Source organism: Lonchura striata, chromosome 14 (assembly GCF_050655825.1).
Source record: "Lonchura striata isolate lonStrDom1 chromosome 14, ASM5065582v1, whole genome shotgun sequence".
In the NCBI taxonomy this organism is placed as follows: domain Eukaryota; kingdom Metazoa; phylum Chordata; class Aves; order Passeriformes; family Estrildidae; genus Lonchura; species Lonchura striata.
The window spans coordinates 7503302-7528508 of NC_140716.1; the positions used below are offsets into that span (position 1 = coordinate 7503302).

Genomic DNA, 25207 nt, shown 5'->3' on the forward strand with positions numbered 1-25207 from the left:
CAGACAGGAGTTCTGGTCTTACCTTCAGAGTTCTGACTGTGAGTAATCTTGGCATGATTCATTGATATCAACAAGAAACACATCTTCAAAAGTCTGGACATTTCTTCTGGTGTTATTAGAATAAAAAGATACTTGGATTGCAGAGGAAAATAGGAAGAACAGAGTCAAAATGCAATATTCACCCCAAATTTTATGGCTATAAATCAGAGACAGCTTATGCTATGGAGTACAAATAGAGATCAAAACAATCCAAAGCTGCTTGCTCCCAAGTTTTTAATTTAGATCTTTTTCTAGGATAGAGATACACTTTATGCAAACACAAGTTCACAAAGAGTGTGTGTGCAGACAGAATTATCTCCCTATAACAAATGGCTCATTTAATTTTCTCCCTTGTAGCACCATTTATTTACCAAGTTACACTGCACCTAAGTACAACTTCAATGCAGTTTTGTCAAAACAGGCAAACAAATCCTTTTAAAATCAGATAAAACAGAAGAGAAATGGAATGGAAAAGGAAATTATAAAATTATCAAACAAACCCAAAGCTTTTCCTAGCTGGTTAAGCTGCAGTATCACTGCAGGCTTGGTCTGGGACCCTCCATTTGCAGATCTCTGAATTCAGGGGTGGAACAGCCTGGCCCTGGTCCCTGCAGGGTGCTGCAGGCAGGGAGGGGGAAGGAGCACTCCCTTCCCTGCTGCCACATTTGGCAAAAAGGGAGAAAACGCCCTTATGCTCTTCTGAGGCAGAGGGAAAGTCACACATTTGGGAAACTGCCCATGTCACTTCACCTGGACAGATCAAAGCCATGGGCTTTGTACTGACAAGGTGTCCCATCAAAGTTTCACCAGCACCACAGACACAGTTTCTGTGGGAAGAGATGTTTTGGTAGCTCTTGCTATCCTTACTGCCATATGCTATGCAGCATAAAAAACACTGAAAGATAAATTGTCTGGAAGGGCAGTAATAGGGTACCCAGAGCTTTTCACTGGTTGTCACCAGAAAAAAACTGAGTTTCACAATTGTTCAAACCAAAATGAACGTGTTGCTTTTGGTCTAGTTCTTGAAGGACAAGGATACACACAGGAATAATGCAATGGGGTGGAAAGGAAGCAAAGACTGGGCAGGTTTCACTCACACAGGAGTTTCTGCAGCCACATCCCCTCCTCAGCTCTGAGGGCCATCAGCTGCTTCAATCCACACTGCAGGGAGGATTTTCTGCCTGGCCCTCTGCTCAGCCTGAGAATCACCACCCCCACAGGTAAAACAACAAATTAATCTGAGATATTAGACGATGCCTTGATCCACAGATGGCAACTTCTTACACTGGGATTAGTTCCCTGATTTTAGAAATGACACACAGGGTCCCATTGGCCGACTTGGCTCTGACCATAAAGAGACTTTGTTAGGTTTTGTCTCCCTCTCCCTCATTTCAAAGGTTTATCTGCAAGACACTGAATTTCTGCATTTCTTTTTGTTGCTGAATCCTGTGCTCTCTCTTTTTTCCCCCTAAAGTTCTCTGCCATGGCTCGAGTTACAGATCTGAATATTTGATAAATGACACCTTTGTTGGACTGTTTAATTTCATGTACCAAGGTACTCTTTATAAAAATATCTTTCAACAAGCCTCCAGCAATACTTCGGTCTATTGCAAATACTTAACTGCAGTCTTGTAACAGGAGTGACTCAAACTGACAGATGATGAAAAATTTAAACATTTGACTTCAAGAAGCTATCACCTCTGTCCTGTTCTTACACACACTAAAACCCCTTTCAACTACTCTTTTGGGAGCACCATAGTAAATGTCTCTCATTCAGATGTATCTGGTTTCCTAGACAATGAACTTGTGTTTGTTCCTGCCTGTGCCCTAATAATTTTGCAGTAAGGTTTGATTACTCTGTATAGGTTAAAGAATGCTTCCAATGTCAGTCCCGATTTACTTATTCCAATTCATTCACTTTGATCAGGGAGTGTATTTTAATTAAAGCATGCTAACTTAATATATAAGGAGATTAAATGCTAAGGAAAGTGCTTTTTCATCCTAACTCACGCGGACAATCAGCAGGGCACAAAAAGGGCTGTGAAAACCCTGCCTGGCAAGCCAATCTACAGGATGAAGTAGTTAATTTTTTGAGTCAAATAGGTCGGTTTGCAGCTCACAGCAACTCCCAGACAGTCCCAAATCACGCTGTGGGGATGTCCTGCAGATCCCACCCGGCATTTCCCCGGAGATCACCCCTCGCATTTGCTGTGATGAGATTTCTGAGCCTTGCGGGACTCCCCGCTTATGAGAAGCTCCCGGATTACTTTATCCTCTCACTCCCAGAACAGCCACCCTTCCATCTACAGAAATCCTAGACATTTTATCACTCACTCCGTGCAGTCGCTGCCTTATCTGAAGCTCGATAACCATAAAGCTGAACTTACAATCACAACTCTTGCAGATGAAGCCTTGCGCTGCTCACCTTCCCCCTTGCACCGGGGCTCTGAGAAAAAGCACCACAAGCCGCGGGGGAAGCCGCAAGGGGTGCGGGCTGGAAAGGGAGAGAGGGAAGGAGGAGAGGAGGGCCGGGAGCCCGGAGGACTTTACCTGCTGTGCCGTGTGCGCCCCGGCTCTGCGGGCTGGCGGCCCCGCCAGGAGCCGGGCCCGGCCAGCGCCGCCCCGCAGCCCCGGCCCTCAGGGCGGGCGCAAAGGCTCCTCCGCCGGGCCTCGGCACCCCGGCGGGCAGAGGGGACGCTTCTGGCCGAGGTGAAGAGAGCTCAGCCAGCTGGGCAGGGGAAACACAGCTGCGCTGCCCTGCTCCCCCACCGCCCCAGCCCAAGCAGCGGCAGGCGGCCCGGCTCCCTCAGAAATGAACCGGCAAAGGCGGCTGTGGTTGTGAGGGATGAAGCTGTTCCAACTTTGCTTTGAAAGTTTCTGGCTAAATCGTGCGCTCGCACAGCATCGTTTTCCTGCAGTGCAACACACCCAGCCCACCCTGACAGCACAGAGCAGAGCAGCTCGGTCACTCCCCAGGGCAAAACTCGGCACGTTAATTAAAGCACTTTGGATGGACACTGTCACCCACTGCAGGACAAGGCAGCATTTCCAAACCCAGGAGTAATGAATCTGGACACTGGAATTGCAACACTCGTGCCCTTAGATGGCATCTTAGAGTATTTGGGGCAATTTAATGAACTACTGAACTCACAAGTTTCTTTCTGTGGGCAGCATTGCACACAAATACGCTCAGTGCCTGCAGGGAGGAAGAAGCGCCTTCCCTCGCAAGGAGCTCTGGCTTTAGATACAGGTGTAGGGACACTCCTGGGGGTTATTCTCTTGATTCAACAGGACTAAGCAGCTGTTCAACCCTGCTTAATTTAGGCTTTGTAGAAAGATTTTCATTACTGGTCATGTTTTAATTCCTCATGTCAAGTGTAAGAATACTTGGTTAAATAGAGTGAAAAAAATCCCTATTGTTTAAATTGCACCTTCTGTTCCCAAACCTCTCAAAGCCATTACAAACCAAAATCCTCAGTGACAGCACTAAAAGATGAGAGACATGAAATGCAGCCTCCTGTGTGATTTTTAACATGTGGGATTAAAACACTTAAATACCTTTGAAGAAGTTTGTCTTACTACATATTTGCTACCTTAACCTAAATTAATGACACATTAAAAAACATTTTCCCACTACTAGCTGAGTACAAAATGAAGGTAGCAGAAGATAAATTAATGGATTCACTCCTGAGCATACACAGCTCATTTTCCCAACAGACAAATCTGATTGCACTACGTGCCAAAATGCAACAGCACATCCTGAAATGATAATAACACTGAGTCTAAATTGCTGTTGAGAAGTAATTTGAAATTTCAGCATTCCTTGCCCTTGCCCCATACTACAGAATACTATTCCACAAAGATGACTGACAACAAAAAGCTAATAAATTGGCAGGAGAAATCATTAACCATCAGTCTGAGGTAAAGCTAAAATGACATGCTAAGCATCCTACCTGGCATAAAATCACCATTAATTATAAAAACTACAAAAAAACCCACAACAGACAACTTTTTTAGACTTCAAAAGCAACAGAAGTCAGTTCTCACTTTACTTACCTGAGGTTTCTCTGCTTTCTCACACTTGCAACCCAAGCACTGTATGACATACACCTGCCAGGTCTGTAGTACTTATGATGTCTCTTGTTTTAAAGAGAAGTCATATTCCAACTGCCAGAAATTATCCACTTAAACAGTTTTTAAAACAAGACATGTTAAAATAAATAGCATTCATTCAGTGCTTTTGAAGAAAGGAAAATGTCTCAAGCCCCTAAAGCCTGATCCTCACAGGCAGTTTTACTCAGAAAATTTGCAAGAAACCACCTGCAACTTTTTAAAGCTGAAAACATTTGGCAACAACCTGCTTAGAGGGTTTGTTTTTAAAGCCATCAGTTTAAAGTGCAGTTTTGACAAGTTCTACTGTAACCCCTTTAGCTGGAAAAAGGCAAATGCAAAAGCAATGAGGATTCATGAGGCTTTGACAGGGAAGAACATGAAGGAAACCCAACCAAAAGTGATACATTTTTTGTGTACTGCAATCCCATTAAACAATAATTAAATGCAGTTTAAATAAATGCAAGGTTGTGTTGCTACTGAAAGCTTGATTCTCAACACAAAATGCAGTTGCTGCAGACAAGCATGGCTATGGTTACGAAAATGAACACAAAAGTTAATGCAAAAGTCATCTCAAAAAAGTTTATTAGCATGATTAAAAACGTGAAGGATGACAGTAAGAGAGAAAGCAACTTAGCATGGAAGATTATCCATTTCAACAGTTTTATTCAACAAGGCTTGAACTGAATGGATAACTTTATTGCCAGATTTTGTTTGATTTCTTTTACAACAGTTCACACTGTATCAGTTTCACCATTATAAAGACTATTGCTTTTGTTTGGATATGATCCCTGTTGCAGGTAAGAATAAAAAAATATCCCCCATTGCTACTGGATTGCAGAATGCAATGTTGGTTTAAGAGCTGGTAAAAAAGAAATACTCAGCTGAGGAGTCCATTTAAAAAACAACCTTTCCCCACCCCCTAATCACACTACAAAGAAATACATTATTATTTTGGCCTTTAAATTTCTTACATGGTATTTATTTAGCATGGCAATCCCAAAATTCCCTCCCTTTAAGTAACCATAATTCAAAATCCTCTTTCAGAGGCTGCTTCTTGGGTTAGACTGTGGAGCTTTACTTCACACAGGCTTACACTGGCTTGAGGACAAAGACAGCATCATCCAGCACGTAGTAGTCATTGTACATGTCACCTTCACAGAGGTAGGGCAGTCTGGTGAAAGCCTCGATGGCAAAACCAGCTTTACTGAAAACTTCTGGCAGGCTGTTCACCTGTTCTTCCCAAGTGTGCCCTTTGATTTCCAAAACTTCTGAGGGCTTTTCCCACTTGCCACCTACTGAGAAAACAGAACAGTTTTGTTTTAATTATAATGAAAACTTTATTGTGTGCTGCATTTTCCTACAGAAAACATAATTACACTAATTATGTTCCATTCCACTCCACACAGGAGGTTGCCACACCACTTGCAGACTGATTGCAAGATCAGTCCATTTTATCCCTGCTGTTCAAAAGCAGCTTCTTTAAGGTTATCTTTTGTTACATTTTTAACTAGAAGTGCCAGGAGTGGCCTAAAGGTAACTGCCATTACTTACATTAGTTAAGAGGCTGGTGCCCAGCAGACAGGCACACAGGTAATTACAGTAATTAGAGTCAGCAAGTTGAAAACTATGATTTGCTATGAAGCTTTCACCAGCACATCACCCACATTACAGTGGATGGCTACTTTGTGCTTTCAGTGGTCACCTACCAGCTGATCTCCTAAAGGCTGCTTATGGTCATATAAAATTAAGAAGCTGATTCAATAGCATGCTGGAAAATGTCTTGTTATTTGTTATATCCAATGAAATAACCTGAAGGATTATAGCTACAATTCTCAGGAATTCAAAATATAGAGTTCTTCACTCATTTTCCAAGTAATGTCATCCACAACAAACAAAAGCTTTCTGGAGTGGTCTGTATCTTTAACCACTTTGCTAAATGCAATAGTAAACACCCTTCTAAACAGGAAGTTCTACATCTTGTGATTGAGACAGTTCCGTGAATCCAAACATTTCCTAAGTTCCTCTTCCTTCAAGTAGATTCATTTCCACAGAGTTACAAGAAATGGCATCTTTCAACAAATTAAAAAACGTGCTGATGCTGGTGTTTGACTGGATCCTGTATGGTGCTGGTAAGACTTGAAAATTTCTTACATTTTCTCACTTAACAGTGGTTAAACAAGACTGAGAATTTTGTGGTTATGATTTGCAACACAGCTACATAAGAAAAGCAGTGAAAAGTTTTGCTGAAAATCAGGTTAATTTCTGCTATCATCATATAACTTCCAAAGAACACAACTGCTAGCAAATGCTTTTTTCTTCAAAAATCCGAAATGCTGCTGTAACCTGTGATTTCTGGGTCAAATCCCGCTGCACTTCCCTGCTTGGAAGACTCCAGCAGCAGCCTGGTTTCAGAGCAACTGTGTTTGCTTGGGTGGAGGGTTTGGGAAGTTCAGCAGGCAGCACCTATATGACCTGAGGCCATGGAGTTCTGCTCTGCAAGGACACCAGAGCCTGTGGATGAGGTGGAAAAGAGAAGGGCACCAGCGGCAGAAGCACAAGCTACTGCCTTTCATCACACAGGGTGCAAGTACACCCACAACTTACAATCTTCAGATTGCTGCAGCTGCTGGGGAATGGCTCTGATATGGACCTGACACAGAATCAGTTTCACTTTATTCCTGTAGAAGTTACAGCCACTAAATCTGATTGGATTTAGTGAGAAAAATGGTGAAGGAACAATGCTAATTGTTCACCATGGACTGGTTTACAAACTATGTATCAGCAGTACACGAAGAAATTTCAGTTTATTTATCTTCTAGTTTCTTATTTACTGGCAAGCAGAAAAGGATGCTATTTAGATACTACCTTTATTCTCATTGCAATAACCTCAATGCTATAGTTTAATAACTACACTATTTATTTGAATAAAATTAAATATATTAACATGGAATTCACATGGATTTCAATAAGGACTTCAAAAAAAAATCTTCCAGACTAGTCATATTAGACCCCACATTTTAGTTCTTTAATTAGAATGCTCTTTTCTGATTAACCTTGTTTTCTCTGCACACATTTTTAAATGTCAGGACTAACAAGCACTATTATTCTTAGAAACCCAGAGTCAATATATGTGATGAAGTGGAGGAATATCTAGGAACTACTGTGAATTCTAATCAATGTTATGAAGTTGCTAAATTATAAATGTCTTGATTTATGACATTTCCACTGCTTACCTTCAGCTTGTCTGGCTTGACTCAGACCAGGAACAGTGGAGAAGTGGGAAAGCCCTGCAGAACTCTCCACTGAGGAACTAATTTAGGTCACACAACACCCATGCCCACTGGCCAGTACCCTCACAAACATGCAGCACTAAATCTGAGGCTAGAAACTGCACAAAGTATTCTTCTGGTCTTCTCCAGTGCCAAAGGAAACATTCACATTGCTTCAGATCTATCAGTCTTCTCTATTTTGTCAAAAAATAGAAAGCCAAGCACATTACCCTGTAGATAAAGGTGTTAAATGAGCACATGTGCAAGCTGTAGGAACTATCTAAAAACAAAGTTTGCTGAAAACAACCTTAATTTCAAATTTGAAACACAGTTGGTTTTGTCCTTTCTACCTACTGTTCCTTGAATAAACCAAAAGTAGTTGTTTTTTCTTTTCAGACTGTACCTGGCTTTTTAGCTGTCCCTCACATCATCAATTGTTCCTTCCCAACAGGTGTTGCAGGTCACTGCCAAGTCACTGTAACACAGCCCAGGTTTCAGCAAGCTGACTCCTCCATGAACGTGTCCCTAACATGCACTTTCTCTGCCTCTGGATGCTCCTCGTCCCAACCTGAAGTTCTGTGGTTTCGTTTTTTAACTAATACACATCAGAATTTGTGTACTCCTGGATGCACAGATCATAAGAAGTACAAAGTACATTCATCAAACAATAACATCTTACTTCAGATAAAAAATCTGACTGTAGATGACAGTGCTGTGTACATCTGTGGAATAGCATTTTCAGACTCCGATTCAGCCCTTTCTAAACAAACAGGAGCTGGAACAGTACTAACAGTAACAGGTCAGTTGATTATTCCTTCTTAATGAAGCACCTTAGAAGAAATAAATTATCTTTTCTAAATACTCTCTTTCTTTATACTTTCAAGAATGACATTTAAGATGGAAATACCAACAAACCCATTAGGAGTAGTATGGCTATATTAAGATGTTATTAATAAATCCAGAGGGATTCCACAAATAAGCATCTTAACCTTGTTTGCTAATTAGGCTGTTTTGTCATATGATGAAGATGATTCTAGAATTCTATAAAAGAAAGAAGTTTTGCACTTATGCTGTCTAACCACACTGTGCATCCTCTTACAGAAAGACTTTTGTGGCTGTCAGAAAGAAGTATTAACAAGAAAATGAGAAGTAGAGAAACCAACACTTAGTAGAAGTTGCAAGAGAGTGCAGGGCCTCAGACCTGGGGATTCACACTGCCAGCCTGAGAAAAATGCTACAAACCTTTGTATCACTTGCCTCTAGTTAAGAAAGTGATGAAACTTTAGTAACTACATTTCAGTTTTAAATGCCTAAAACAGAAAAAGAAAAAAAAACGCAGAAACACTCAGCTGGATTATTACTTTCTTTATATCCCTTCCTTCCTCTAATTCCATTTCTGAACAGAAGTCTATGAGCTTTATTCAGATATACCTTTACAGGAGAAGAACACTGAAGGCCATTCTCTCTCTATCCCTAAAGGAGAAGTTCGTAATCAAAACTAACAGGTCTCCATTGCCTGAGCAAACAGAAGGAAAATGATCTCACTAAGGAATTTAGACTGAAAATTACCCAGAAAAATATTGATGATACATGTTTTTTTAATTCCTCAGAGAAAGGGAACTGGAATACAGTCTTAAAAAAATTAAGTGAATCAGAACTGTCCTTTATTCTAACACTCATCTTTAATAAAGGATCAGGGAAGCAGCTCAGCAAAGGAAAACTCATCTCCATGATCATCACCTCATCCTTACTGTTCCTGTACAGTGCTGCTGTGTTCATTTCCTTTGTGGTCTACAAGGTAGGCTCAGAGTGGTTTTCTGATTTTGTTCATGTTGTAAATCAATGCAGTTTTAACATCTCCATAAGGGGAATAAAAACACATTTCTACATTTCATAACTATTATGGTTAAGTTTTAAAGAGGTGGTTGGTTGAAGTCCATGTGCTGCACACACACTTCTATGAACTCCTGTGTGGCATGTACCTGGACTCCCAACAGCAACCACATTTTCATTTTTCAGTAAAGTGTCTAAAATAAAAGGTATTCTGAATTTAAAATTATCCTGAGACTATAAATTTCCAGTAAAAGTAAAATAATTTAAATTCACATCAAATTATTTATGAGCTGCAGTAAAGTTACTGCAGACTCTTCTCTTCATACATGTACAGAGAGACCTTGGTAAAATTTAAAAATATCAGACACTTGAAAGAAGTTTTATGCTTACAGAAACAAACTCATTAAAATGCACATGGTTAAAAGTTAAGTAATTATCGTTGTTTTTTTTTAATCTAGAACAAAATTTGTGTTTAGATAAAAACAGAGCTACAACAGGAATATTTACATGATAATAAGACTTTGACAGGAGAATCAGAACTTCACAGTTCTTCCTGGTATGATATGGTAAAATGACTCTCTCCTGTAGTGACTACTGTCTAAGCATAAAGACAGGACTGGCTTTTTCATGTTTTTCTTTATAAGTGAAGGTACAGAGTGAATAGTGCAGTGGGAAAAATTAAACAAGCCTTCTGCAGGGGAAAAACTGGATCTGTGATGCCATTGGTTTATTTTTGAGAATTAAGTAGTGTTTCAAGCAGGTCCCACTGTGCTCAAAGCAAAAACACTTGCAGTATCCACTACCAGAAGCTGAAAAAGGCTTCACAAATGTGAAAACCTCTCTGATTTTTCCAATGGTACAAGCTAGAGAAACACTTGCCTACAAACTGACACTGCAAATGGGCAACAATTTTAACTACTCTGCTAACTTCTCATCTTATATTTTAATTGTTTTTTCGTTTATTTTCCTTCCTCCAGTTAAAAACAAAACTGCTAAAGAAAAGTGGGAAAGACCAAACAACAGAGAACTGTGTATGTTACCATGTTATTTGCTTTGTCTGTGATTCAGAGCTTCTTCTTCTTGTCTTTCTGAAGTATATTTGGCATCAAATTTGTGGTTAGTTGAGATTCCATTAAAGAGACATTCTGAGCTGTTAAGGCTTCACTTTAGATTTGTACAAAATTAGTTATCAATTTATATTTAACAAATCAGGTAATTTATTTTTAACATTGGATGCATGGTAAATTAATCTCTGTAAAGGCCATCTCTAACACTGTTTCCTTTAGGTTTTAAGTAAATTTTGTTCAAACTTCTGACAATAAAAGGTTTTGCTATTAATCAACAACAACCTTCACCACTATGTGTCCTTGTACAAAAATCAGAAGCCATGCATTTAAGGGGCCATTACAGAAGGTGTATATGTTATGTAATGCAATAATAATGTAAATTAAAACTCTTCTGTTTACCAAACTGTGTGTTTTTAAAATGCAACTTAGTAACATTCCCAAAGATATCCAGGTAGAAACCTAAATTAGAAAAGGTAGAAAAATATGTTTCCTCCAAGTTAAAATGTTGCACTGAACCAAAACATTTTAAATTATTTGCAGAAAATAAGTAGCGGCCGAAAAGTTTTTCAAGCAATTGCTCAAGAACTTCAAAAGCAGAGATATGCTCAACACTGGCAACAGCCTGTGAGTATCCACCCACCAATACCTAAATTTATGGGGAAAAAGGGAAACTGGAAGGTTTTAGGAGTTTACTGTAGTTATTTCCTTTAAAGTTGATAGAGATGTAAAAAAAAGGATTCTGAATGACAGAATACTGAAGGACATTATAAAGCATTCTAAATGGCCATATACATACAATTACATATATATATTTATACATGTGTGTGTATATATACACCCATACACACACTCCTTTTTAAATGCATGCTTGTACATTTAAAATTAAAACTGCCATAAATTTGTACTTTGCCAAGAAGAGGTCTAGTTCTGTACTGTTTGGTAAAATGCATGGAGCTATTAAGAGGTTATGTTTAAAAGTACTGATTTTTCAGCTCTTCTTGCTCCATTAACCCAGAGTAAGGGACAGAAACATAACACAACTATTACAAAAGCTCTGTAATATATTTAAAAGAATTTCCCTTCCTCCAACACACAGAGGCTAAATTAAATATTCAACATTACTGGGTAAAGCCACACAACTTACTTTATCATTCTAAATTTATGCCATTAAGTCTTACATGACAATAATTTTTCATGTGCCATGTAAATTATTAAAAAAAACCAACCAAAACCAAACCACACAACTTTAGAGATCACATATATTTGCAAGCAAGGAAAATCGCTTCAAAATCTTCCTTCTCTTGAGAAACAATGTTAATTCTTTCCAATTCTGAGCACAGAGATCATTCAGAGATGCAAGCAGGAACCAAATGACACATAGACCAAAGTCAAGCACTTCTCCTATGTACATTTCACTTCATATTTTTCCATACAGCTCAAATAATTTTCCTCTGTAATTACCCTTTAAAGCCTTTCAGTCCCTGCTGACATGACCTGCTCCTTGGTTTGACCATCAGATATGAAAATATGGGCAATGTTTTACTACCCCTGTTCTCTCTGGACCTTAGGAAAAGCCAACAGGATAAGAAACATGTACTGAAGCCTGTAGATACCACATGGACAAAAACAACTAGATAAGAGCAGAGAAAGGATTTTACTGAAACACTTAAGGGATGGAGTTTGCCTCAAAAAAGAAATTCTGGCTTTATTAAAAAAAAAAATCACCTCAGTAACAAAACACTTCTGTCCCTAGGATGATTTGGAAGATGACACTGTTTATCAGAACAGATGAACACGTGCAACACTTCAGATTTGTTCAACAGTTCTCCTGCATGCAAAGGAGCAGGTGAGGAAGTTAAGCTCCTTGCACCAGAGTGTTCTTTGGGAGTATCTTCTAAACAGATCACCAGAACCAAGTGCATTGTACCTTACATCTGTGTTACATATTCCATTTTCCATTTCCAAGAACCCTGGGCAAATACTTCATCTTTGTAAGACAATTGCTGATGCTTCATAAAAGTTTCCGTTTTTAGATTTAATTCTTTTTTTTTTCTCTTCATATAAACTTTCATGTATTCCTGTTACACGAAACAGGATGTGAAAGATGTTTGACAATTGACAGTAACAGAAAATAAACTCGTTTCATGGGTGAAATTCTGGAATTGTTCATAATTTGTTAATAGGGTGGTTATTGATGTAACATTTACAGACCAACAGTAAATGAGCCTTAGAACAGTTTAAACAGAGCAAAACCTGTGGATTAGACAGGCAAGCAGAAAAAACCTGACAATATAAATACACACACTATCCTTGCAAACCTCATTTGGGATGGGAGCATCTTCCAATCCTATTTAGGAAAGTAACTGTCATTCTGAAAACATTGCTCCTCCAATACTAAAATTCACCTGCTAGGCTGACAACCTCCATCTCCCAGTCCCACCATCCCAAGGTCAGGAATACCTGGAGCACCATGTTTTTCCTTTACAAGCCTGTTCAACATGGATACAAGCATAAAAAAGAACTACACTACCCAGCAAAAGGCAGTATACTTTTTTTAAAAAGTACCTTTTTCAGCAGTTACTACCTAGCCAATCTGCAAAATCAGCACTTTTACAAGATACCTGTGAGTATCAGGCATTTTCCCTTCCAAAGAACAGCTGCATCTTTTACCATAATTTAAATAAAGCAAGGTTTTGTTTAACAAATGAAGTGGCATTTCTCACTTCTGCAAGATGAGAACTGAAAACTGAGAAAAAGCAAGGGTCCATCTTACACACTGTGTTTCCAGTTCAATTAATAGTATTTCAGGAGGTTAAAATACACACCTTTGCCTTCTCATCCCTGTCAACCCATTACAAGGATATTAACATGTTCAATAAGGAAATTTCAGGTGCCCAGTGTTCACTACTTCTGAAGTATGGCATGACATTTTTATTTTAGAGAAACTCACACCAGTAATTTCTGTCTGTATTAGGAAATACAAAGGATTCTTATATGACTCTATGAGACACCTATTGAAAATGAAGTTGTGGTAATACTTGTTCTTAGTGACTAGTCTAATACCTGATGATTCATCAGGCTCTCTTGCCAAATTTAGACATCTGCAGTAACTGCATTCCTGGTTGTTCTGCATGCTGAAATAAAACTGAAAAGCCCCAGAGAGAATTTATAACTGAGCTCCTCTGGACTCTAGGTGTCACTGTCATTCCACAGACAGTGAGCACAGATCTGTATTTTAATTTCTTCTCCACCTTGCTTTGTTCTCTTAGAGAAGGTTTTATGTTATTCACATAGACAGCTTCCACCATTACCATTCCATTATACTGCATGTAATAACCCATATATCTCATTTTGATTAAAATAATTTCTCCACTTCAATCTATGGATCTATCACTGGATCAAACACCTTACCTGCCCCAACAATTTTCCATTTGATCTCCTTCTACAAAATTAAAAAGTTTCACTATATGGGTCCAAGCTGGTTTTAATGAGCTGCTGCAAGAAGTTACTTGAGCTATGGAATGTTCTCCTCTTTGAATGTTCCAAGTATAATTTTGTTATATATAAAACATATGTACATAACTATTTTTAAAATGCATCATGTAGAACAGCTGAATGAAAATACTGAAATTCTAAAATGGTTTTTGCATCATGAAGTCAGTCTGGCAGCTAATTGTCTGTTTCTTTAGCCCACAATTAAATTGATCTTTAGTGGGAAAGCTATAACTTTTGTGTGTGCTAACCTGCACTGTTAACAGTTTATACCATATCCATAATTGTGGCAAATAGTGGCAAAGGATTTCTACAAGGGGAAGCCATATTGTCCCACACTATAGGAACAATGAGTTGTAACCAAATATGCTTGAAATACTTTACAGATGCCTAAGACAAACACCAAATCTAATTTAAAACACATTACTTTTCAATATAGTTACAAAATTACAAGCTCAAATATGGTATTATAAGTAATTCTTCACCTGATGGCATTACTTCTTATACATATTTTTTCCCCTTTCCCATCAGAACACCACTAGCATGTTAAAAGAGAAAACCAGATTCAGTTTGACGCATTTGTGATTGCCAGAACATGATTAGTTCTGTATTTTCTGGGCATCCATGCCTTTCCACAGACAAGTTTTAACACTCAAGGAGAAGCAGAACAATGACTGATGAACATCAGCCTCCTGGAATTCAAACCACCTTCAAGGTGCTTCAAAGTCAACCCACAATCATGTGCATATAGAAAGGTTTCTAGTGTCTTTAGAAGTTTAGTCATAAGCAAAGATTCATATGAAAAATCTCTCATATATTTCTTTAAAATCCAAGTAGGGTAAATAACTGAGTTTCGGGAGTGAATTTTACTTTTTTATTCCTGTTATTAGTACAATGTAAATTCATACAATATTAATAGTGGTTGATACTTTGTGTTTGTAGGGGCCCATATTTTACTTTGAGACCTCCTGTTGGAAAGTCAAAGTTATCTTTGTATGGATTTTTAGGTGGGATTCATCTGGAACACTTGAAACAGTTTGACCTGAATGTCTCTATTCAACATTAGACAGTTCTGATGGATTTGCTCAACTGGTCACTAGAGACAGCTGGGATCACCTCTGGGTAAAAGGCCCTAATCAGGGACTAGTTTTCCCAAGTTGCTCCAACACAGCTGAAATATGCTAACTTGCAAAACAGGATCTGTGACTTCGATATTTGAGCTTTTTGTTAGTGTCAACAATGTATTCTGTGGAGTTAACAAAACAGTTTACATCATGTGGCCTATTTACCTATGATTTTATACTTTTGAACATACCCTCTACTAGTTATTTGTCAAAAATCAAATACAAACATGTCTTTTATGAAACATTTAATCTGGGGATACTAGATCCTACAAATGTTTTCTTTACCTGCTTAAACAGCTATTAATCTGTGTACTTACCATTTTCCACATAGGGGTGAAATGGCAGAACCAGTGCTAGGATGACTCTGCCTCTGGTTGGCTCCAGTACACTTCTAATATCTTTTAATACAGTCAGTGGTTGATCACAGCGATCCAGCAAATTCAAGCAGCTGATAACATCATACTGAAATCCTGTGTTTTGCCATTCATTTACACCAAGCACCCTGTGAAAGGAAAGAGATACAATCTGTTAAATAAAACCAAGCTGATTTCTGACAGAACTACTGAAGAGAAAAATTCCCTGTGGACATGTTGGTAGTGCAAGTAAGGTCAAGCATTTAGAGAAGAGACAGACATGATCCCTTCTGGTCTTTTGGAAAAGAAAACTAAATCAATGATCAGCATGGCTGCATGTCCAGTCCTATGAACATTTATACTGTCTGATAAGCATCAGGAAATAAAGGAGACAAAAACCAACACTGATAAGAGGGATCATCACATGTGTTTGTTTTTCTTCTTTTGTACAGGCTGACCCTTTCCTTAGCAATCAAGCAATAAAGCAATTGACTGAAAATACTGAGCATTCATTAAATTACAAATAGATTGCTTGCTGTAATGTCTGATATAAAGGATGTAGGAATTATTCAGTCAATACCTGTATTTCTTCTTCTGAAGCTGCCATATCATAGTTTCAGACAATTCAGTGGCATAGATTTCTTCAAAGTGAGGACTCATAACTTTAGTGACTTCTCCATCTCCAGCCCCTAAATCAAGAAGTCTGTGGGATTTCCATTCAGGATTTATTTTAAGCAGTCTTTGAAATTGTTCTGGGGAAAACACAAACATTGAGCCCCTTCCAAGCAGCCTAAAATGTAAAAACAAGAAATGACCGATTTTGTACAAACTTTAACAGGACAGGCAGTGAAGGAATTCAGAATGTGCTTTGGCAGGAACCAGTCATACATAATAGTAGACAAGGTCACTGCTCAGATAAATTTTAAATCCAGTTCAACTTCTCTTGCACTTGTAAGAGATCAAACACAGAGCCACATGCAGTTACAGTGGTTAAGACTCCAGAAGGAATTTGATTAGGTAAGGAAGAGCTCATGGGGTGCAGCTCAAGAAAATGATTGCATTAAAAAAAAAAAAAGGAAGGGGGAGAAAGAGTAGGAAAGATAAAGACTGAACCTTATTTGTCACATCTGCAGATTTGAATCTCTGCTACCTATCTTAAAAAAAAACAATAGGATGAAATAACAGAGGAAATAAAATGGCTGCAGTCACAGAAGTATGCACAGTGAATGAGGAATGGGATGTGGAACAAGGAGGGAAGACAGGGAACAGATTTAAAGAAAGCATGGGGGTAACACTGCTGGAGAGGCAAAAGAGATTTTTTAAATTCTGTGTTACAATGGCTTTTGCTGCTATCTGCAGATCCTGCATTCAACATAAAAAGCTGTGGAACAGAAAATAGACAACTCATTAAGGAATTGGGCAGAGGTGACAGTTGGATTCCTTATGGATCAAGTCAATGCCATACCCGCCCATAACTGTTTGAAGACTACACAGTGACATGTTTCAGCTGTCATAGCAGAATTCAATGATGAAACAGTTAGAAGAACAGGCAGAGGAAGAAGAACTGGTTGCTAATAGACTGCAGGTAGATAAATACTATTCTTTAAACTCCAGTAGGTTAAACTTAAAGACAATGAACAGGAAAAAAAAAAAAGCAAACAGGAAAAAATGTAAACAGAGACAAAAAGACTGAAAGAATTACTAAAACCCAAAGAAACAAAAAGGACAGAGTATACAAAGTCACAGAGAAGAAACTAACCAGGATATCAAATGTATAAAAATAAACAGACTACATCCAATTTAAGTAGAGCCCCCTTGCAGCACACATGTCAGTCCACACTGTATAATTGGCTCATAGCTATTATTCCTAACAGCATTATGAGGTGTTATTCAAAGCCCTGAAGAGCCTTTGAAAAAAAATAGAAGAGAAAGGAAGAAGGGACCAAAGGAACCTTTATATAAAGCTACACATAACTAAGAACACCACAGGGAAGCTCATAAAGTCATCTGAGTAGAAAATAAGGAAAAAGACTATTTTTCTAGCCCCAGTAGACAGCTCCTATTTTGTATCAGACTGTGCAGAAGTATGTAGCAGGTGCAGAGGTGGGGATACTGGAGAAATTGGCTAAATGTAACAAAATGCATTTTTCATGAGGTCAAAGCTGATAATCTGTTAAATGTGTCTGAATGGAGTAAGGTGAGCAAAAAAGGGCTCTGCCTTGTTTGAAAAAAATACTAAAGCACCCATCAACAGCCAAACTCTCCTGCAACTGATGCAATAAGAATAGAAGAATGCTGTTTTATCAACTTATTTTTTCCTGCTCTGCTGATGGTTCATAAGTCAAACATGCTCCATCAGAAGTTATCTGTTCCAGCACAGCTTAAACACAAATTGAGGTGGAATTGTTTTAGAGAATAAGAGAAAGGACAATATTCCACATTTGTGTTACCAGGCACAGCACTTGGCCACCTCTGCAGTGTTTAGAAATGTGCCATGATTTGCCATGGACAGGCAAACACACTCCGGTAGGAAGAGTTTAAGGTACAATATTGAACAGTCTGGATACAGGATACAGTCTGCCACCAGGACAATCACAACAGTAACTATATAAAAATGTGGTTAGCAGGGAAGGGGCAAGGTGGGGGGGGAGGGAAGGGAAGAAAGCTGAGGGAAGAGATACTCTCTTCGAAGAAAATTAGCACAAGCAATTGTTTTAAAATGCAATTAGAATCCTCTGACTGTCTTCTATTAATTGCAATTACCTCCTCTGTCCCCCCACTGGAAATGGTGCTCACCAGTTAAGAGGGCTGGGAATGATGAACACAGGAGGGCATTTCACACCTGACAGAGCAGCAAAGGGAAATTGCACATTTTGAAAAGCTGGCAGATCAAGGGGCAGGGCTGAACACTTGGAAACTCTAAATCCAAACTGTATTAAGCTTACCCAATATTGACTTTTCACTTACCCATTGATAGATGTTCTAGACATAAAAAGGCTAAAAATAGAGGATACAAAAGAGTGATAGAGTTGGATAAACAGCCAGCCTGACTTCTCAATGCTGTTGTTTAAGAAGATCTGTGTTCCTTGGTCAAGGTAACTCTGGACAAAAATGGGCTGAAGGGATTCAGACAACTGTTCAGTATTGCAGACATACCACTAGAAAAAGAGATAAAGGTTCATTTAAAAAGTTCAACAATGTAAACCCAGAAGCAGTCAAAATTAATATATACAAAACTATTACCAATTTCCATAAATATGAAAATTTTGCTTTTATTACAAAATTTCAAACAAACTTCAGGGTTAAATTAATTTAGAATTGTTACAAAGTGAGGACTGATTACTTGCTTTTAATTTTTGTCCTAATTCCCTGTACTTGAAAGATATCTACAAGGTCAATTCCTTAGAAAGCAAACATAGGTCCTCTATGCAAAAGTTATATTAAGACAATTTAAATTTCTTTCTAATGAAGAGCATTACAATTATTTTTCACTCACCTACATTTACATGGAGTTAGTGCCAGTCCTTCTCACAAAATACCATTATGTCTATTTTCTACCATTAAGAATTATTCTCTACAGCCAATACACTCTCATCTCCCCCTTAAATCTTGCAATAATATTCCTTAATCTGACTGCATGTGTTCATTGTGCAGATAGGGAGCTTTAAGCATCCTAAAGTGAGATGTAGTTTTAGCAGAACCTTGTAAAAAATGCACATGGAAGGACAGAAACTGGGGTAACTCCACAAAGATTTAACACACGTGCTCAGATCTTGATCCCGTCACATTTGTTTGCCTTGTTGGGAGAGGAACACTCACTCAAGGCAGGTTTACACAGCAGTCAGCACAGTGGAACTTGCAGCCATCACTGGAATGGGACAGGATTCTTACTGCAGCTTCCCAGCAGCAGTGCCAGCAAGCACAGGGGAGCACACAGTGCTCCAGGGCCCTTTTGCCACATTCATGAGCAGGGGCTCCATCAAACACTGGCTCAAGGCAGCAGGGGAAGACCCCTCAGCTGAGCAGCAAACCTGCCTGCTGAGGTTTGAAAACCTCCTGTACAGTGGGTGCATTTCTGGCAGAATCAGGCTCTCAACTGTACTTTCAAACACCCTGGTGGGTGGAACAAGTGAGTGATCCTTTCCTCTGAAACACAGATTCTGAGCCTGGCACAGGGATCCCCAGAACTGCTGATTCACCACTTTAGGTCTCTTCTCACTGCAGCTCAGCACTTGTTAAATAAATCAGCGTAGGCCAGTGACTCCCAAAAGGAATCCTTAGTGGCTCCTGCAAAACCACTAAAGCAGCAGTTTGTGTACTCTGTCCATTCATTCAGAAGTCAATTCCAAGACTGTGGCAAAAGCAAATGATCCCAAGGAGTTCAGGAGCAGGTTGGGATGTGTCAGGTTCACTCACAAGGCTGCTGCCTCACTCCACTGAACAGGTTTGGAGTGGCTCAGATGATTTATTTGCCTTTTGCAATGTGTTGCCAGTTTCAATCCAGAAGAACAGCCTTGGGAAACAGAGGCTTTGTTCCATAAGCAGCATGACTACACCTGAGCTCATACACCTTGAGGTTCTGCACTGAACTCTCTCCTGCAGTTCCACTGAAAAACAACAGCCCTACAATTCTTGTCTTTAAAACTTCTAAATATTGACATAACCACTGGCAGAAAGATGATGATGACAACTAACAGAAGCTTATTTCCAAAAATTAGGTGTTGTTCACAGATCTCCACTTTCCTCTCAATAAGGTTTACTGAGTATGGTGTTATTTGGTCAAAGGTTGGACTTGATGATCTTGGAGCTCTTTTTCAACCTCAATGATTCAATGATTTTATGATCTCTCATGGTTAAACTTGCCAATAAGGTTATTGACAACTACCTATGTAACACTGGTGAATAACAGAAATTCTAAAACATTATAAAAGAAAAAACCAAAACAAAACAGCCCCCAAAAACCCCAACCTAAAAACCCCAATCTAAATTTCAAATGAAAAAATTGGTAAAAAACAGCTTAATTCCAGAACTACTTCCTCAGAATAGAAACTGCTTTTGTTTTCCTCCACACACAACATATGAAAGGCCACTGGTTATGTGACAAAGTATGTGCCAATCTCTTATGTATTTTCAGACTGTTGTGCTAAGACCATTGTTACAAAAAATTTATAAACATTGCAACTCTTGCCTAATATTAGTAAAATGATTAAAAGCTTCTTTTAGATAATTTACATAAAACTAGTTAAGTCAGTAAAACCGCAAAGTACCAGCAGTCTGAACATGCAACCCTTGCTTACCCCACAAACTCAGTAACCATAAATCTTACTAAATGTACCAAATCATCAATATCTACATTTAAAGTCTAGCTCAAATAAAATAGAGATGGAGATTATCCATTGCAGACCATCTACCTGTGAATGACACAGGCACCTCCACAACACATTTCCCTGACTTGTCTTTCTGCTACAGCTTTTAACAACACAAAAGACTTTCAGATTTTCTTTGTTCACCAGAAGGAAGTTCTTCGTGTAAACCCGAATTCTGCTTCTCTTTGTACTTATGTCCTGAATGTTCCCAACAGCAGAGCACAAGCATTAAATTCCAACAAGATTCTGGATGTCAGTGTCCACCCAGAGCACTAAGAAGGCTGCAGAAATGGATCAGCAGGAAGAATTATGGTCTTCCTTTGTACAGCAGTCCTCAAGTGTTTATACTACATCTTCGTTAGCTCGTTTCTGCATATTTAACCTAGATTAAGCTGCCAGCTTCCTTCTGCACGAAGACTTTTTATTAGCCCTTCTAACGCCTGTCAAATTTTTAGCAGCATTTCGCCAAAACATAGTACGGATCTGAACAAATCCCAAATGAAATCTATCACATAACCATTGCATTGCAAGGGCATGGCCCCTAACTTCTCCACAAGGTACCGACCCATGCGGCCACACTGCCCAAACATAGCACTAACCTTTCATCGCCGTCGGATCACATTGCAACAACTCATTCCTAGTCTGCCACCTCCTACTGCTCCGGGGCCTCTGGGGGAGTCTCAGTTTCCCACTTTTTTTTTGTTTTCCTCTAGATGCGCCGGTACTAATTACAAACATCTCTGTGATTACAAACCCACCCCCGTCACCACCAGCTGCAAACTTCCCTGGAGCGCTCTCACATCGCTCACCGGACAAACGGGGGCGTGCATTTTAAAAAACGGGGCGCACGAGCAGCAGCCGGGGCGCCGCTCTCCCGGGAGCAGCCCCGGCCCCGCCCCGCCCCGCCGCGGGTGCCGGGACCGGCGCTGCCGCCCCCGCCGGGTCCCCCGAGCCCGCAGCGCCGGGCGCGCTCCGCAGGGAGGGCCACGGCAACTTTCTCACCGCAGGACAGAGCAGTTCGCTCTCTTTGTCTGCGCCGCCCGGCCCGCTGCCCCGCAGCCCGCACCGCGTCCCCGCTGCTCCCGCCGATCCCCCCCGGCGGAGCTCCCCGGGCCGGGGGTCCCTGTGCCGGCCCCGCCGCCCAGCCCGGCACGGTGAGGAAGGGAGGGGAGGGGCGGGCAGCGCGGCCGCCGCCGGGGCTGTACCTGGTGGTTCTCCCTGGCGTCCGGGGCTGGCTGGCGGTGGCTGCCCATCATATTCACGTAGAGGGACCTGGATAAAGGGCTCCGCAGGTACCGGGCCGGGCCAGCCCACATCGTCCTCCTCAGCACCCACAGGAGCAGGGTGTAGCAGCCCAGCCAGCACAGCCACAGTCTCATGGGGAAGGGGCGCGATCAGCCCCGCGCGCCGCCGCCGCCCCCCCGCTCCATGGCAGCGGCGGCTCCGCTCGGGGCCCGCGCACACGCTCCGGGCGGAACGCGCCGCCGCGGCAGCGGGGCCCGCCCGGACGCCTTCGCTGCGACACGCCGGGGCCTGCCGCGCACACCCGCTCCCTCCCTCTCTCTCGCCGACGGCCGGGCGGGGCCGCGCCGCGTTCGAACCGGAGCGGGGCCGGGCAGGGTGGGCTGGCGGCTCGGCCGGGCCCCTCGCCCGGGCTCCTCCTTCGTCCCCGCCCCGCCCCGGGCCGGCGGGCGGGCGGGCGGGCGGCGGCCGCCTCGGCGGCGCTCGCGCACGTGCTGGGCGCCGCCCTGCCAGCCGCGCGTGCGCAGAGCGGCGCGGGCCGAGGCGCGGCCGAGCCCTCAGCGCGCGGGGCGCGCCTCAGAGCCGGGCAGGGTGGCGCTGGCAGCCAGAGCCCTCCGGGATCCTGCTTCTGCCTGGAACCCCCTCTGATCCAGCTCTGGTCACATCCAACCCTGGCAGACAAACCCCTCCGGGATCCTGCTTCTGCCTGGAACCTCCTCTGGTCCAGCTCTGGTCACATCCAACCCTGGCAGACAAACCCCTCCGGGATCCTGCTTCTGCCTGGAACCTCCTCTGGTCCAGCTCTGGTCACATCCAACCCTGGCAGACAAACCCCTCCGGGATCCTGCTTCTGCCTGGAACCTCCTCTGGTCCAGCTCTGGTCACATCCAACCCTGGCAGACAAACCCCTCCGGGATCCTGCTTCTGCCTGGAACCTCCTCTGGTCCAGCTCTGATCACATCCAACCTTGCCTACCCTGCGAAATCAGCAAAACCAGAGCAACAGCAGAACATTGCCAGAGGATTTTTGAGTGCAGTTCATTTTCTCTGATGTTCAACCCCCCTGAGGAAATTTTTTGACTTGAGAGCTTTAGACAGTGTTCCACTGCGGATTGTTTGGGTTTTTTTCTCCCTCCAATAGCTAGATGGGCTACAATGCCTTTTTGGTCTGTTTTTATTTGGCTTGGGATTAAGACTCTCCTTTCCATGCCTGTTCTTATTTGTAAAGACAGACTAGTTTATTTTTTCCACCTCCAGGAATAAAAGAACTTTTTAATCAAAATCCAAAATGACAAAAGATAAATTTACTGCTTTTTAAACAGACATCTGCTTACTGTATTATAAATTGGTAAATAAAATTAATTCAGGCTAGTTACGTGTTGTTTACAGGGAAATAGATCTTGGTTTTGTCACATAAAAAATACAGATAATTGATTGCACACCAAATAAATTAAGAAATTTGCTAGCTTTTGCCTTTGCATCATTAGCATACAACCTGGGTGTGTTTTAATGGATTTTTTCAAAATTCCTACCCAGTGTTACATTTGTCATTAACATTCTGATGCAGTAGTTGTATACTCAGCATATTTTTCTCTTGACAAGCCATAAAGAACTCACCATGTATATTTAGGTAATAATTTTGATGTAGTCATTTTCATATAAACTGTTGGAGTTGTAACCAACTTCTGGACAACCTCAGCAAATCCTCTGTGGTGTAAGCAAGCTTTGCCACTCAATTAGTGTGCTGAGAAAGGATTCCCAGAAAGAATGGAATCACTTTCTCTGTTTTCTGCTCCACTATTTGGAGAGTGTTTTCTCTTTGGATGGAAAATTGCTATAATCAATTGAATCCCTGGTGCTGAAAAGGTCCCAAGCACACTGAAGAGCTGAGCCCAGCTGTTGTTGCTGTGTGCTGACCCAAGGAGCCTGGCTTCTGGAGCAGCCTCGCTGGCAGGGCAGGCTGCACAGCCTCGTGTGGTCCATGATGTGGATCCTCCATTTTTCTAATAAAATGTGATGCCTCAGGTTTTAGCTTTTATATTTTTCAGATTCCGTACTGCTTTAGTGTGTGGGTCAAGGCTTCGTATTAGGGGATGGTGAGCTCTCTTCACAGAGTGGGTAGACAAAATATTTTCTTCTCTAGCTGGGGACCAAGGACAAATGATCCAAATCTCAGGCCCAAGAGCATAAGCAACATGGACTGGAGAGAAACGCAAGAAGGGTGGGACTTAATGAGCTAAAGCTCTAATTGGACAATGAATTCCAATCTGCAAATGGAGCAGAACTTATACAAGTGAGAGACCCCATGACTGGTCATGCATTTTGTGACCATTTTGGGTTCACCTTGGGTGTAGCCCAGGCTGGGCTCTTGTGCTGCCCAAGGTGGATCTGTTGAGGCCTCCTAATAAATCCCTACTTTATTCTTTAACTCTGTCTAGTCTCTGTTCCAGGTCAGCCTACACAAGGCATCAAATGCAGTGATAAAACAACTTTCCCTTCTATTATTGAAATGCTAGCAAGAAAGGGATTACCAGAAAGAGGTCTCTAAGGTAAACACAGATACCTAAAATCCTCTCCCCCAAAGGTAAGCCAGGGAGCCCAGCTGTGAGTCTCACCAGACCTTCAGAACAACTCCCCCCAGGCTCAGTTCTAAGTTCCTTCAGCAAACCAGCTGGAATTCTTTTGCCTGCATGTACTACTGAGCCTTTTCCCCCCACAAGCCTGCTTAATTATACAAGGAAGTGCCTAGCAGTCCTTGTGGAGATGTTGCTTATCTGAAGTGTTCCTTCCCCTTCCTGCTTGTCTTTCCTGACAGCACCCATTAGGCTGTGGAACTGTATTCAAATGTAAACATTCCTACCAGCCATGTCAACACAGTACATTCATGAATTACTGGGCAGTTCCAAAATCAGGGCAGCAGGAGACTGGGAAGGGCATTTTGTACAAGACCAGAACAGTGGTGGGCATGTAAGCTCCACAAAACATCATTTTTCCTCACTTAAAATTAAATATGCTTTGCTGTCATTTATTCAATATTTTCACTCTATCACTGACCACATATTATATTACTACTGTATTAGACTAACATTCTTTAGTGTCTATTGGGCAACATCCTTTTAAGCCTAGCAGACATTTCTGCTTATTGATTTTCAGTAAATAAAATTCATTCAGTGTATTAAGTTCCATATTCTCAGAATTTATAGAGAAACTCTAAGAAGGTAATTCAAGCATCACATTTCTCCTCCTCTGATCTTATCACAGCATTTCATATTTTATACTATACACACATTTATAGCCTCTTTATCAGTTA

At 41.1% G+C, this 25207-nt stretch overlaps 3 protein-coding genes across 12 annotated transcripts in view; 1 reads left to right on the forward strand and 2 right to left on the reverse strand.

The window, feature by feature from the left end:
• Positions 1-4565, reverse strand: part of OTOA (otoancorin) — a 37754-nt gene extending 33189 nt beyond the window's left edge. For 3 of the 6 annotated variants that reach the window (XM_085592266.1, XM_085592263.1, XM_085592268.1), the window contains exon 1: positions 23-4565. In XM_085592266.1, coding sequence (XP_085448392.1) covers positions 23-101 — 79 coding nt within the window. In that variant the 5' untranslated portion in view covers positions 102-4565. The remainder of the gene's footprint in view (positions 1-22) is intronic. The other 3 variants (XM_085592267.1, XM_085592264.1, XM_085592265.1) reach the window with 2 other exon arrangements.
• A 152-nt stretch (positions 4566-4717) lies between these two features.
• On the reverse strand, positions 4718-22147 carry METTL9 (methyltransferase 9, His-X-His N1(pi)-histidine). 2 transcript variants are annotated; one of them, XM_021539766.3, is made up of 5 exons: positions 21862-22147; positions 18258-18448; positions 15871-16080; positions 15255-15439; positions 4718-5444 (listed from the first exon to the last, which is right to left on the reverse strand). In XM_021539766.3, exons 1-5 carry the CDS (start codon positions 22033-22035, stop codon positions 5242-5244), a joined length of 963 nt encoding a protein of 320 aa, XP_021395441.1. In that variant the 5' UTR covers positions 22036-22147; the 3' UTR covers positions 4718-5241. The 2 variants fall into 2 exon arrangements, with proteins under 2 accessions (XP_021395441.1, XP_021395440.1); XM_021539765.3 differs by having other exon boundaries at positions 4718-5447.
• On the forward strand, positions 6070-23362 carry IGSF6 (immunoglobulin superfamily member 6). 4 transcript variants are annotated; one of them, XM_085592281.1, is made up of 6 exons: positions 6074-6281; positions 7873-8220; positions 9032-9219; positions 10232-10285; positions 10862-10945; positions 12075-12280. In XM_085592281.1, the coding sequence occupies exons 1-6, from the start codon at positions 6215-6217 to the stop codon at positions 12111-12113; spliced, it is 780 nt and encodes a 259-aa protein (XP_085448407.1). In that variant the 5' UTR covers positions 6074-6214; the 3' UTR covers positions 12114-12280. The 4 variants fall into 4 exon arrangements, with proteins under 4 accessions (XP_085448405.1, XP_085448408.1, XP_085448407.1 ...); XM_085592283.1 differs by having other exon boundaries at positions 6077-6281; positions 9113-9219; positions 12075-23362; XM_085592279.1 differs by having other exon boundaries at positions 6070-6281; positions 10862-12280.
• The last annotated feature ends 1845 nt before the right edge of the window (positions 23363-25207 follow it).

Coding starts and splice junctions, on each gene's coding strand:
- IGSF6 (XM_085592279.1), top strand. CDS start 6,215: ATGGCATCTTTCAACAAATTAAAAAACGTGCTGATGCTGGTGTTTGAC. Junction 9,220..10,231: donor TTTCCTTTGTGGTCTACAAG/GTAGGCTCAGAG, acceptor TCCTTCCTCCAG/TTAAAAACAAAACTGCTAAA. Junction 10,286..10,861: donor ACCAAACAACAGAGAACTGT/GTATGTTACCAT, acceptor AATTATTTGCAG/AAAATAAGTAGCGGCCGAAA.
- METTL9 (XM_021539765.3), bottom strand. CDS start 22,035: ATGAGACTGTGGCTGTGCTGGCTGGGCTGCTACACCCTGCTCCTGTGG. Junction 18,449..21,861: donor ACGCCAGGGAGAACCACCAG/GTACAGCCCCGG, acceptor CTCTTTTTCTAG/TGGTATGTCTGCAATACTGA. Junction 5,448..15,254: donor TCACCCCTATGTGGAAAATG/GTAAGTACACAG, acceptor CTGTTTTCTCAG/TAGGTGGCAAGTGGGAAAAG.